General features: G+C 36.4%; 2 protein-coding genes across 2 annotated transcripts in view; both read left to right on the forward strand.

Moving 5' to 3' along the window:
- Positions 1–13,829, forward strand: part of LOC142832944 (uncharacterized) — a 776,034-nt gene that overhangs the window by 493,910 nt on the left and 268,295 nt on the right. The gene's annotated exons all lie outside the window — the stretch shown is intronic.
- On the forward strand, positions 9,070–9,990 carry LOC142837690 (vomeronasal type-1 receptor 4-like). The gene has a single exon (XM_075952947.1). It carries the CDS (start codon positions 9,070–9,072, stop codon positions 9,988–9,990), a length of 921 nt encoding a protein of 306 aa, XP_075809062.1.

Genomic DNA, 13,829 nt, shown 5'->3' on the forward strand with positions numbered 1-13,829 from the left:
AATGAAATCAACAGATTGATATATGACACCCCCACATCACTTCTCCTTTTTCTGTTTAAACACAAAAGGAAGGCTTTAACTTTAACATAGTAAAATTACATATAGCAAAACAGTTATCAAGCAAGAATTACAGTTACAATATTTATATATACTTTATCTTTTATCATAACAATGGAAAACTGTAACTATAACTAACCATTCTTCAAGTTTATCAAAGACTCCAGAAGAATATAATATTACCTAAGTAAACAAGAAATCCAAAACTTGAAATGACAGAGACATCTCACTGCCTGGACAGTCAACCAAAGTTCCTCTGTACCTTTGGGGCATCTATCTCCTGCCTACAGGCCCATAGTTTCCAGCAGACATTTCCACAAAGCAGGAAATTTCAAAGGCAGTCACTATCTGCTTGTCCTGAAGAATGTCTTGCAGACTCTTTCATGAATCAGGAACCCCGAAAGACCATCTCACCTTTAGGCAAGTTTAGCAGTCCTCTCTCTGCGGGTTCTCTGTGTCCAGTTTATGCAATAGTCCAGGCAAGAACAGTTTCTTTCCCAGATGGCTATCAAACTCCATAAGGATCCTCTTTGATGCCCATCTTCTTCTTGAAGTAGATTGGTGCTTCCAGGAGCAGAGTATCTCATTGTCATGAAAAATCCTAAGTTATTAAAACATTTAAAATGCCATATTATGCAGTCTTTGAAAGATATGAAGAATGTCTATCTAACTGAAGTATATCTCTAAATATCTAGAAAATCTAACTAACATGACTTCAAGCTTGACTATTACTGAAGATTATCCATTAACCTATATTTCTTAATTATACATTACATTTTTAATGAACTACACAATCACAATACCTTAATCAATATCAGAAATATGCATATACATATAACAAAATTGACTGTAAAATCCATACCAATGCAAATTATTCATATCTATATCATATCCCCCTTTAAATGTAAAAGAACATTTATAAACCATATTTTGGTAACATGGGCGCAGTTTTTTTCTCACCAAAATGCTTCCTGCTGAATGGGGGCACAGATAATCAGATCATTTAGGGTGTAACCTGTGTGCCAGGTTTATCTCAGTTGGCAGTTGAGTGTAGTAATTTTTTGAGGGTGTTCACAGGAACTTTTCAGGAGGTCGTGGTCTATCATACCATTTCGGGATAGATGCAATCCACAGGGTCTGGTCAGAGAAGATCTTAACCTGCTTCTGCCTGGAGTGGGAGAATCATGGCGACTCTCTGACTCAGCTTCTTTCTCCCAGCATTCTGTTCTCTTTACTCCACCCACCTAAGGGTGGGCCTATCAAATGGGCCTAGCAGTTTCTTTATTGCCTAACCAATGAAATCAACAGATTGATATATGACACTCCCACATCAGGACATTGAGCATATAATTTGTGATCCTAGAGAAGCTAAGTAAGAAGCTGAACCCAAAGAAAAACATATAGTCATCTGCCCGGATATGGGAAGTAGACAAGATTGCAGGGCAAAACCTGGGAACTTGTGGGTGAGGTGGCATGGGGCTAAGGGGAAATGGGGTGAGAAACATGAGAAGGAAAGGATGGGGGGAGCTTGGGGGAATGGGATGTTTGGGATAAAGGAAGGGTGGACACGGGAGCAGAGAAATATATATCTTAATTAAGGGAGCCATCTTAGGGGTGGCAAGAGACTTGACTCTAGGGTGGCTCGCAGGTGTTCAGGGAGATGTCCCCAGCTAGTACCTTGAGCAACAGAGGAGAGAGAACTTGAAATGTCCCTATTCTATAGCCATACTGATGAATATCTTGCATATCACCTTAGAACCTTCATCTGGTGATGGATCGAGATAGAGACAGAGACCCAAATTGGAGCACCAGACTGAGCTCTTAAGATCCAAATGAGGAGCAGAAGGAGGGAGAACATGAGCAAGGAAGTCAGGACCATGAGCGGTGCACCCACCCACTGTGACATTGGAACTGATCTATTGGGAGCTCACCAAGGCCTGCGGGACTGGGACTGAATAAGCATGGGATGAAACCAGACTTTCTGAATGTGGCAGACAATGAGGACTGTTGAGAAGCCGAGGACATAGGCACTAGGTTTCGATCCTAATACGCGAACTGGCTTTGTGGGAGCCTAGCCTGTTTGGATGCTCACCTTCCTGGTCCTGTATAGAAGTGGGAGGACCTTGGAGTTCCCACAGGGCAGGGAATCTGGACTGCTTTTCATTCTCAAGAGGGAGGGGGAATGGAGTGGGGGGAGGGGGAGAGCGGTAGTGGAGGGGGGAGGGGGCAATGTGTGCTAGGAATGGGTGGGAAATGGGAAAATGGAAGGAGGCAGAATTTTTTTTGCAACAACTAAAAAAATAAAATACACAAAAAACTTGCAATATTTTAGTTCTACATATCTGATTTAAAAATGAAATAATGCCTTTAATGTATGAACATATTTTCAATTAAAAAATAAAATACTGTTTATAAAAAAAGGAAAAGATGCAGTGGGAGGGAATGGAATAGAAGAGGAGAGCAACTTTTGTCAGGATTTAAAATAAATGAAAAAATGATTAATATTAATTAAGAAAAATTCCCCTGATGTACTTGTGTGTTGATGAAGAGTAAAAAAAGTCTATACTTTGTACTTGAAGTGGACGTTTGAAATCATTCAATAATACTCTAAAAGTGCTTAATATTTGTCTGTGTGACCTCTATCATCTCACAGACTTTTCAAAATGGAATTGAAGGTTCCTGTAAGACTGGCAGACTATTCATCCTGGCTTCTCTTAGAGCTGTGTCTCTAATACTGCCCACTCTTTGTCTTTCCCTATCAATTCATATCAGGAATCAGAAAATACTTAATTTTCTGTTTCCCTTCTGCACCATGAGTTTAATTTTCCTTTAGTATCTCACCTCTATTAGTGTCCAACTGTAAAATGCCTAACATTTACCTCATCCACCCTAAAGTGTAGTAAGTTGGTGAGATTTTACAGCTGAGACTTCCAAGTCATTTTCGCTGAACATTCTAGGGTCTCATGATCTTCATTGTACACATTTAATGTATATAAGACATTATAGTACTTATACATACTTCATATTATGTAGGAAGCAAAAGGTGTATTGTATTAAATGAGTAAGGAAGCATGTTTTGTCCAAAATTACTTTGAGTTGTGGGAAAAATCATAAGACATCTCAGGTTCCTCTTCCTCTTATTCTTCCCCAGAAGCTTTCTGTACTCAACTGTTACTCTGTTCTCCATTACCTTATGGCCAGCTCATAAGCTTCTATACCTCAACCCCTTTATTAGTATCTTGACATGCTTCCTTCCATCTACATAGAACACTAGGCTGTAGGTAGAAAAATCTATATTCTAGGGTATTTGCTGTGGTAGTGAATTCTTACGGTTAAATTGTTGTCTGAATAAAATTTGAGGGCAAGTAAGAATATCACCAAGTTTCACTGTATGCAATAGTATGAATTACCTCAGCTTGTTCAACTTATATTTTTTGTAAACATCATATCACTAAATATGTTTGCAAATCAGAAATAGCCCACAGTAGATATGGAGTCACCAGAAACATGTTTGCTTCGGCCAAGATGATACAGTGCTGTAACTTATAACACTGGAGATTTCTTTTTTTTTTGAAGTCATCTTTTTATTGTCTCATTAAAGGAAAGTATGATCACAGTGAACAAAAATAAAAATAAATATTCCCCAGGAATTGGTGTTGCGTGCCTCTAATTCCAGAACTTGGGATACAGAGGCAGATGGGTCTCTGAGTTTGAGTAACTCCTGCCTACACAGAGTTTTCCAGGACAAACACGGCTACATACAGAGAAAGCACAGCAACTCTTACAAAGAAAACATTTAACTGAAGAGCTTGCTTACAGTTTCAGAGGTCCAGTCCATTATCATCATGACAGGGAACATAAGAGTGCACAGGCAGGTATGGCGCTGGCTACATCTTGACAAGAAGTCTTAATTGCCTGCAACAGTATGTCAGTGTTCTGTGTCTTTTCAACTTAACTGCTTTTAATTGAAGTGTACATTCATGGTAAAGCACATGATTGGAGGAAATAATTTTCATTCATTATTTACAACTACTTTGCCTACATTATCCCTATTTTCAATTGGCTAACTTTATCTATTTTTTCAACCCTAAATGTGCCCAACAGTTATCTCTGCTTCCATCGGCTTCCAAAGAATTATAGAGCCGGGTAGTGGTGGCACATGCCTTTAATCCCAGCACTCGGGAGGCAGAGGCAGGCGGATCTCTGTGAGTTCAAGACCAGCCTGGTCTACAAGAGCTAGTTCCAGGACAGGCTCCAAAACCACAGAGAAACCCTGTCTCGAAAAACCAAAAAAAAAAAAAAAAAAGAATTATAGAAACTCAGTGAATTCTGGGAGCTAAGAGGTGTGGATGAACAAATATGATGTAGGCTAATATATACTGAATCTTTCTAACATTTCTATTGTTTATAATCATGATAGAAGTATGCTTATTTGTGTTCTGTTTGCTAAACTATTAATGTTATTAACTTTTAAAATTAGTATAGATATTTTTAGTTCCATTAAATTGTGTTCACACAGCCTGTTAATTTGGAGATGATGATTTAACTTTCACTAACATGATTTTTAGTGCAATTCCCTCTTGATTTTTCAGTTGATTTCTTTCCTTTTTTCCTTTTCCTTTCTTAATTTAACTTAAATGCATGATCTTTCTAGGTATACAAATCTGGCTACCCTTGAACTTGTTTTAAAGACTACAGTGAACCTAAACACAGAGAAGTCTACCTGACTCTGCCTTTTAGTGCTAGAATTTAAAAAGTCCACCACCAAACTTGGCATTGATTCTTAATGCAGAATATGACAACGTATTTTCCTTACTGATACTTGATATTATAATTAGGAGTTGCTGACTAACTTTGCTCTGCTGAGTGCTGCAAAATGGGGCATCTGTAGGATATGAAAAAGAATAATTAACCTGACTTTTGGAGGAAAAGCACAGAAAGGAATGAAGTCCAATGGATCACAATGATTTTTCAATACTCATACATCACAGAAACAGATGTTCCTTGCATCTTTCCTCCTCCGCAGCCTTCAAGAATAATAGAAAAGTAAGAGACTCTCCCCAGGATGCACTACCTCTGGAGACACATTTTCATGATTGCTTTTGTCAATTAGCAACTGGAGAAAAGTTTCAGAGTTTCTCCTCCCAAAGCCAGCACAGTAATTTCCACTACAGATGAAATGAAGATTGTGGTTCAGAAGGGACATGAGGTCACAGGGATATGGACTTTATCTTGGCATTGAGATGCCATTCTCATCCACAAGGGTACCTGTAAGGACTTCAGAGGCTGCACACTGAGATAAGGTTCCTAAGAAAGCAGGAGGACAGTGAGCATTTGTATTTCAGCCGTGAAGACAGATCAGTAAAGAAGGGAGATTATGTAAGTAATAAAAAATGGAGAATGAATTCTGGTATTAAACCAGATGTAGAACAAATTCTGCTAATGGAGATGAAGACTTTCTTTCTATGCCCTCTTAAAAGCACTAAAAAGAGCTATTTCCTGAAATTTTACATATAACTAAGATAATGTGATAAAATTTTTGATCCAGAATCTTGGGGATTTAAAATCATGTTGAAATATGATTTCAACTGTTCTTAAGGATTATAGTAATTAGGCATTTAATATTTCAATGTAAACATTTTGAATAAATCATGGATGACTATTTGTTATGACTATCATAGCTGATAGAATAATGGTTTTATGTTTACGATAAAGATTGTTAAAGGAGTACAAAAATCATCTAACCCTGGAGTGAAGCATGTTTTCTAGAATAAAGAACATTATGATATAGCACTGCATTCATGACCCAGCCAGGAGCTGTAACTACACTAATGTCACTGATTATGACTGTTCAGATTGCTCTCACTCTTTAACTTGAGAACAAAGTGTTAAAAGGATGGTGACTGTCATTGTGAAACTAGTATAGTGCTCAGTTGGTGCAAATATCTTATGTTATTTCCTTTAGTTTGCTGTTATGGCAATGATACTTTCATCATTGAGAGGTACTTTCCAAATTTCTTTATTGAAATTGAAACTAATAGCCTATAGGGCAAAGAAATCACCATTTGTCCGATATTAATCTTTATAATTCAAATTTTCAGAGAACAATGTTTTATATATACTGATTCTCCATTTGTAATGTATTTAGGGTTGTTTATAAATTTCAATTTATAAATAGTTTGACCAATCATGGTCATATGTAAATATAAGTCTTGATCTGAAATCAGTAATACTTTTATTTCTTTTTGGTAACTTGTGAGTCTTTGCATCTGCATTCATGTGTCTGCATAATTGGGTGTACACGTTTATAGTCAGAGCACCATGTATTGTTCTTTAGGCCATTTTACCTGGTGTTATTATTCATCTCTTTATTTTACATTCTGTCACAGCATCCTCCATCCTCCCACCACAGTTCCTCTCTCCCTTTCTCCCTCCCATGCTCGAATCACATTATCTTCCATCTCCCTCCTAAAAAGGGCAGGTCAAGTTCCAGTAAGACTAAGAACCTCCCTGAAATAAAAGCTGGGCAAGGTAATCCAGCATTAGGAGTAAGGTCCCAAAACAGAATAAAAGAGCCAGAGACATCCTATGTTTCTACCATTAGTAGTCCCACAAGAGGACCAAGCTACACAACTGCAACATAAATGCAGAGTGTCTAGGTCATTCCCATGCAGGCTTTCTGGCTTTTGGTTCAGTCTCTGTGAGCACCTATGATCACCTTCTGTGTTGTCCTTAATGTCTCTGGCTCCTACACTCCTTTCTCTTCCTTTACGTTTTTTGAATTGTGGGAGGCTCTCTCTGGCCTGAACCTCTATGAGTTGACTAATTTGGCTGATAAATGAGCCTAGGAATCTTCTTGTCCATGTCTCCTCATTGCTCAGATACATGTGTGGGCCACCACAACTATAACTTCAATGTGAATTCTGGAAACTAAATCAATTCCATATTTACAGAAAACAGTTTGATGTCTAAAGTATTTTACTATTACAGAATTAAGTTGATTTCTTTCACATATTATTTTATCACATATTACTTTTAATGTTTTAAGTGTCAATGTAACATTGTTCAACAATGCATCTGGGTGAGTACACTGTTTTTGCCATAGGATAACAAATTATATCTGGAGAAAAGTAAATACTGTGTCCATGTTGTACTCAGGAAATCTGATTTTGATAAGGGTAGTTTATATTATATTGGATTATAAGTTAGTACTGATTTGTTTTGTAATTTCAGAAAGTTAGGATCCAATTAAAATTATGAATAAATATATGCATGGACTGAGACTTTGAAAATGTTTCTTACAGAACTGTTTAGCCCAACCCTATGTGACTTGTAACATGAATCTTTTTAATGTTCATATTTCTTCAAGTCTTCCTACTGCTCAAAACTGTTATGAATTTTGACAATCATTTACCACATATTTCCTCAGACCTTGTCTTGGTAATGAATAAAACATCCTCTTTTATATCAACCATCAATGAAATCACAGAAGATGTTGTAAGAATGAGATTGCGAATTCTGTTTGCTGTTTTTAAATTTACTGCAGGGAACCTTTACCCATAACACAATATTAAGTTGGTCCTTATCAGTGAGAATACATGATTTCAGTTAATGCAATAAATGTGACTGCACTGGGTGCTCTTCTTCAGAATCTCAAATTCTGTGTAGAACCTAAAGGTAAGAGTCTAGGAAACTGGCAGTATGATTCTAGGGATTGAGATATAAGAAGAATCTAGGGACTCTTAAGATGAAGATGGAATGCTGGAAAAACTGATTCTTCTGCATATCACCTCTACATTTTATACACTGAAGATAAATTAATGTCATTACACGTGATTTCATGGTGTGTATTTTACCTCCAAGTTACCGTCTTTCAAGGTTTCTCCAGGTTTTGGGAAATCTCAGATTAAACATTTCCAGCAGTTTCAGCACTATTTTCTTTTTCTGCAATATCTGGGATAGTTTTCTTCCAGCACCATCACTTTGTGTGTGTTCAGTAGTTATAGCAAACCAGAAACTCCATGGGGTGAGTAACAATGATGGCAAATATTTAAGACTTTCAACTGCCTCATGTAAGATTGTATATTCTGATGAATGTCATTCTTTGTACCTGTTTATTTATCTAATGGAGACCAAAAATCAAAAAGTTAAAAATTTACCAGCATTTTATAAATGATTCATTGAAAACCATGTTGTTTAATTTTGTCATCATCATTAATCTTCATGTGTATTTCATTGTTGGCTTTATGACATAGGTCTGTGGTTGAATAACATCAATCATAGAAAAATCCCAGCAGCCCTTCAAACCCATTCAAGGTACCTTTCTTCCAACCTACATTTCATTCAGTGAAAATTTCTTTTAAAATATTTATTTGTACATATTGCTTGCATGTGAGAGTGTGAAGGAGAAAATGAATTAGAACTGAATTTTAACATAACATCATCCAATTTGATATTCGAATCTTATGATCAGTATGTTTTATGCTAGCAATAATTATGTTACTGAAACACTGTTAAATATATACATTATTCTTATAACATATTCTTTATTTATATTTAATCTTTAGATGAGAAATCTTGTGAGATTGGGGTTGTTTCCTCACAAAAATATTGATGAAAATCTCTTCTAATATAAGCGGTTCTCAATTTTTTTCCAAAAAATGGACAATTTAATGTTCTCTTCATTTTCAGAGGAAAATCATTGATTTTTCATGGTAATAATTTTTATTTTAATTGCTGAATATTCTCAGAAACATATCTGGGTATTTACCTTAGAAATCTCTACCTTCACAGATGATAGCAGTAGTTATGACAGATTTTTTTTTACCAAAATATATGACATTTTTGGAAATATTTTGTTAATGACTTTCATTTATTGTTAATAGTTTTCTTTTCCTGTACTCAAGATGTTCTTCCGTATTGACTTCCTAGGCACGAAAATCTTGATTTCATCATTTTGCTCAGAGATGCAATTGTTGCTATACATTTATGAAAACGTTATTAAAGGACAAAATGGACTTGAGGAATTTTGCATTAAGAGTAATATTCTTAACACAAAGTACTGTTGGGATTCTGGGAAATGTCTCCCTTCTTTCCAAGTATTTAATTATTTACTATAAAGATCACACATTGAAGCCCATCGACTTGATCCTCACACATTTAATCACAGCCAACTTTTTGATCATTCTCTCTAAAGGGGTGCCCCATACAATAGCAGCTTTTGGGGTGAAACAATTTTTCAATGATTTTATGTGCAAACTTTTCTTATATATTCAAAGACTTGGAAGAAGCATGTCTATGGGAACTACCTGCCTCTTGAGTGTCTACCAGGCCATCACCATCAGTCCCCTGAATTCCTTTTGGAAAAATATTAAATTCAAATCTTCAAATTACATTGGCTTCTCTATTTCTCTCTGCTGGGTCCTGTACAGTATCATACATTTAATTTTCCCTGTGTTTGTTCATATCAAAAAAGGTCAGAAAAATACAACAGAGAAAAGAGATTTTATAATCTGTTCCACTTTGGGTCGTGACAAAATTGTAGACTTGTTGTACACAGCATTATTGGTATTCCCTGAAGTCCTGCTTTCTATACTCATCATCTGGTCCAGTGGCTTCATGATTGCCTTTCTTTACAGGCACAAACAGCAAATTCAGTACATCCTGAGAAATCAAGTTTCCCTCAGAACCTCTCCTGAGTCCAGAGCCACCCAGAACATTCTGGTTCTTGTGTCCACTTTTGTAGCTTTTTATACCCTCTCTTCTATTTTACAAGGTTTCATTGCTTTCTTATATAATTCCAATGGGTGGTTGGTTATTATCACAGACTTCATTTCTATGTGTTTTCCCACTTTGTGCCCTTTTCTTGTGAGTCATGACTTCATTGTGCTCAGATTCTGCTTATTCTGGATAAGAAATATCAAACCCCAATAATTACTTTATTGATTTTATGGATAATTTATTTTTCATCTTATTTATTTATTTAATCACTTATGTACACCAGATTATCAGCATGAAATTGATGAAAGAGTCCTCTTATCTCTCTTAGGTAATACCTCAGAAGTATTTGGTTTTTGCTGAAAGTGCTCCTAATCTGAACAACAGAAGACATGAATTAAGAAGGTTGCCTCCATCATCTAGGATAAATGATTTTCATGTTTTCTTATATACTAGTAACTGAAGAAAATTAATCTATTTCATATCAGTTCTTCAGGTTTAATTCTCACAGTGTGTTTGAAAAAATTAACTAAGCAAAGTTGAGTCTGATGGAAGCAAACACAGTGTAAGTTAAGAGATGGCTGTTATTAGGAAGTAACGTTTCTGGATTTTTTCATGGTTATTTTTATGTCTTATACACAGATTATGCTTTCAATTTTCTATCTTATTTTGTGTGAATAATATCATTGGAAGACAAAGGCAGTGCCAGTCCATGGAATAAATAAACAAAATGTTTGAATACAAGAGGAAACAAACTTAATATATTTAATTCAGCAAAAATTTTTAACAATTTTTTTGTATGCCACTGTCTTTTCTATGGGACATTAAGTTAGAAGTAGCCAAATTCTTGTATATACATTGACTATCCCCATTTCTTTGATATTAAGAATCCTAGGCCTAAGGAATAAGTTCCCATTGTAATGTTCATACTGTATTCTTTTCCCCAAGTACTAAATAATGTTATTTTTACTCAAGGCTTTTACCTTTTTAAGCCAGATCTACTGAAAGGCTACAAGATAAAAATCAATCAGTCCATAAACGATGCCAAAAATAGTTACAATCTTCAGAAGAAAGAAGCCATATAGATAAATCATTAGCAATCACTCAAAGGTAGTACTATTCTCAAAATCACAACAATCTTAAATCTTTAGGCAAAGTTGTATATTTTCAAAACTGCTAACACTTTTCTACACTGCATAGCATTACCCTTGTACAGATAGATGAAGCATTGATATGACAAATAACATGAGTATTGGTGTAAAAATTCTATGGATACCTTAACATGAAGGAAATTGGTTGAATCAAATAAAATTCTTAAATATTGACTCTTGATACAACTAACTACAAGTCATTATGAATACATTAGTTTTAAGATAAAGAATCCCTTTTTGGTAATGAATAATAGGTATACAAAAAAGAAGGTCCAGAGAAGATATGAGTCAAGTTAAAGAATATGTGAGAGTGCTGAGGAGTTCCATAAGGAAGGAACCTTCATCTGGCGATGGATGGAGATAGAGACAGAGACCCACATTGGAGCACTAGACTGAGCTCCCAAGGTCCAAATGAGGAACAGGACAGAGAACATGGGCAAGGATGTCAGGACTACGAGGGGTGCACCCACCCACTGAGACGGTGGGGCTGACCTAATGGGAGCTGACCAAGGCCAGCTGGACTAGGAATGATGGAGCATGTGATCAAACCGGACTCTCTGAATGTGGCAGACGAGGAGGGCTGACTGAGAAGCCAAGGACAATGGCACTGGGTTTCGATTCTACTACGTGTACTGGCTTTGTGGCAACCTAGCCTGTTTGGATGCTCACCTTCCTAGACCTGGATGGAGGGGGGAGGACGTTGGACTTCCCACAGGGCAGGGAACCCTGACTGCTCTTGGGACTGGAGAGGGAGGAGCAGGGGGAATGGTGGGAGGGGGAGGGAAATGGGAGAACAGGAGGAGGTAAAATATTTAGTTAAAAAATAAACTAAAATAAATAGAATATGTGATATGAGAGTTAGGGAAGAATCTGATATTCTCTGATCATTTGTAGGGAATGTGCTCTAAATCACTTGGAATGCAAAGAGAAACATGTAATACAAAAATTGTACAAACCATAATTGTCCCACTATATGCATATAATTAAAATGTTATGGAACTTTTGGCTGGAAAAGTTATTAACTGTTTGGAAGGTAATTAGCTTTTGTGGGAACTTGGAAGATAGTGCAAGTAAAAGTGCAGATTGATGAGGCCTGAATTATAAAATTTAAAAGAGTAGCAGAGCTATTATGCTTATTCCTACATTGTTTGTAATTGTAATCTGTTGTTCTGGACATATAGAGATGAAGTACTAGTTTATATGTATAAGACATTTTCACATTGAAGTAAAATCTTTGTTTTGCTCACTTAGTTAGCTGGGGCTATGAAATTAAAGTGCAGTGATTAAAAAGAGATTCATAGGAAAGAAAGTTTCTATAAGAATTATAAAAGGTCAACATCTAGAAGCTCTGTTGCAAAATGGGAAACATCTATATCCTATGCTGCTAGATACATCTGGTACTCTTTGAGTCTCTCATATTCTGCTGATTTTTAAGGCATAAAAGGGTCATGGAAAGCAACTAAATCTTGGTGTATAGAGAGAGTGTATGTGCATCCTCACATACAAAAATGTGTATCTTTTTAATTTTACTGACCATAGAATTGGAAGCCTTGGACATTTAGAGAAACATTGAGATTTAAAGAGAATTTGTAATTTTAGAATGTTGCAATTTTTAAGACTGATCAAATTTTAAAAAGTTATAATGTTTAAAGGCAAAGAGCAGTACAGGTACCCTCTCCTTTATTGATAGGAGTCTTAGCTGGGGTCATCATTATGGGTTCTAGGGACGTTCTCAGGAACCAGGATTCGGTCCAATCTCATAATTCCCCCTCTATCCATATATCTCTTTCATTGTTCTCTCTCTTTGTCCTTACTCCTTCTTGAAAATCTGATCCCACATGGTCCATTCACCCATACCTGCCATTGTTTGATAAAAGCAAGGAATACTCCATTTTTTAACTTACCCTAATTATCATCATGGACCCTTCAGCCAGTAACTGACCAAATCAGATTCAGAAATCAACATGCATGCCCTTAGACCAGCTGTAGAATTCCATCTTGTTGAAGAGAGGAATGAGAAATTTTATGAGCCATGGGGTTCTAGATCATGACAGACAATGCTACCAAGACAGCTGACCCAAGTTAATGAGGACTAAGAGACTGAAAGTTAGAGAGTTGGATGGGACTGACTTAAACCTCCTAAATGTGGGTATCAGATGTGTAGCCTTGTTTGTTTGTGGGTCCCATAACAGTGGCACCAGGACCTGTCCCAGACAAAGAAGCTGACGTTTGGATCTAGTTCCTTATGATAGGATCACACTCAGCATTTATGCAGGGGGTGAGAAGTTTGGTTTCTGCCTCAACTTTATATACCATGCATTGTAGACTGCCATGGGAGGCCTTAGCCTTTCTGAACGACGATGAAGGAGCTTATGGGGAATAGAAATGAGGTGGTTGGAGGGAATTGAAAGAGAGTGAAGATGCAAAACTGTCGTTGGTGTGTAAACTACATTCTAAAATTGAATAAAATTACAAAACATTGCAGTGCTTTTCTTCATATTAATTTCAGCATGAGATAATAAAACTATTAGACATGTGAGCAAGTAAAGCTTATTGGTTAAATAACAATGTGACTGTGAGTCAAGTACATAAGTAATCAATTGTGTTGAATATTTTTTTTGTCAACTGAGTATCTGAGAGGAAGGAACCTCAATAGAGAAAATGAAACCACCCCATATTCCTGACTGATGATCATTCATGTGAAATGGCTAAGCATACTGCTGTCAGTGCTAACCCTGGGCATGTGGCTACTAATAATATTTTTAAAAAGTGATTCGAATAAAGCAGTTAGAGGAAGTCAGTGATCAGCATTTCCCTATGGTCTCTGCTTTAGTTCTTGGGCCTAGGTTCCTACTTTGAGATTCTTTGATGAGCTCCCTTCAAACTAACATGACTCACAGAAAA

Source organism: Microtus pennsylvanicus, chromosome 1, assembly GCF_037038515.1.
Source record: "Microtus pennsylvanicus isolate mMicPen1 chromosome 1, mMicPen1.hap1, whole genome shotgun sequence".
Classification (NCBI taxonomy): domain Eukaryota; kingdom Metazoa; phylum Chordata; class Mammalia; order Rodentia; family Cricetidae; genus Microtus; species Microtus pennsylvanicus.

Excerpts from the sequence above, each read along its gene's own strand:
- LOC142837690 (XM_075952947.1), top strand. The coding sequence starts at position 9,070 with ATGGACTTGAGGAATTTTGCATTAAGAGTAATATTCTTAACACAAAGT.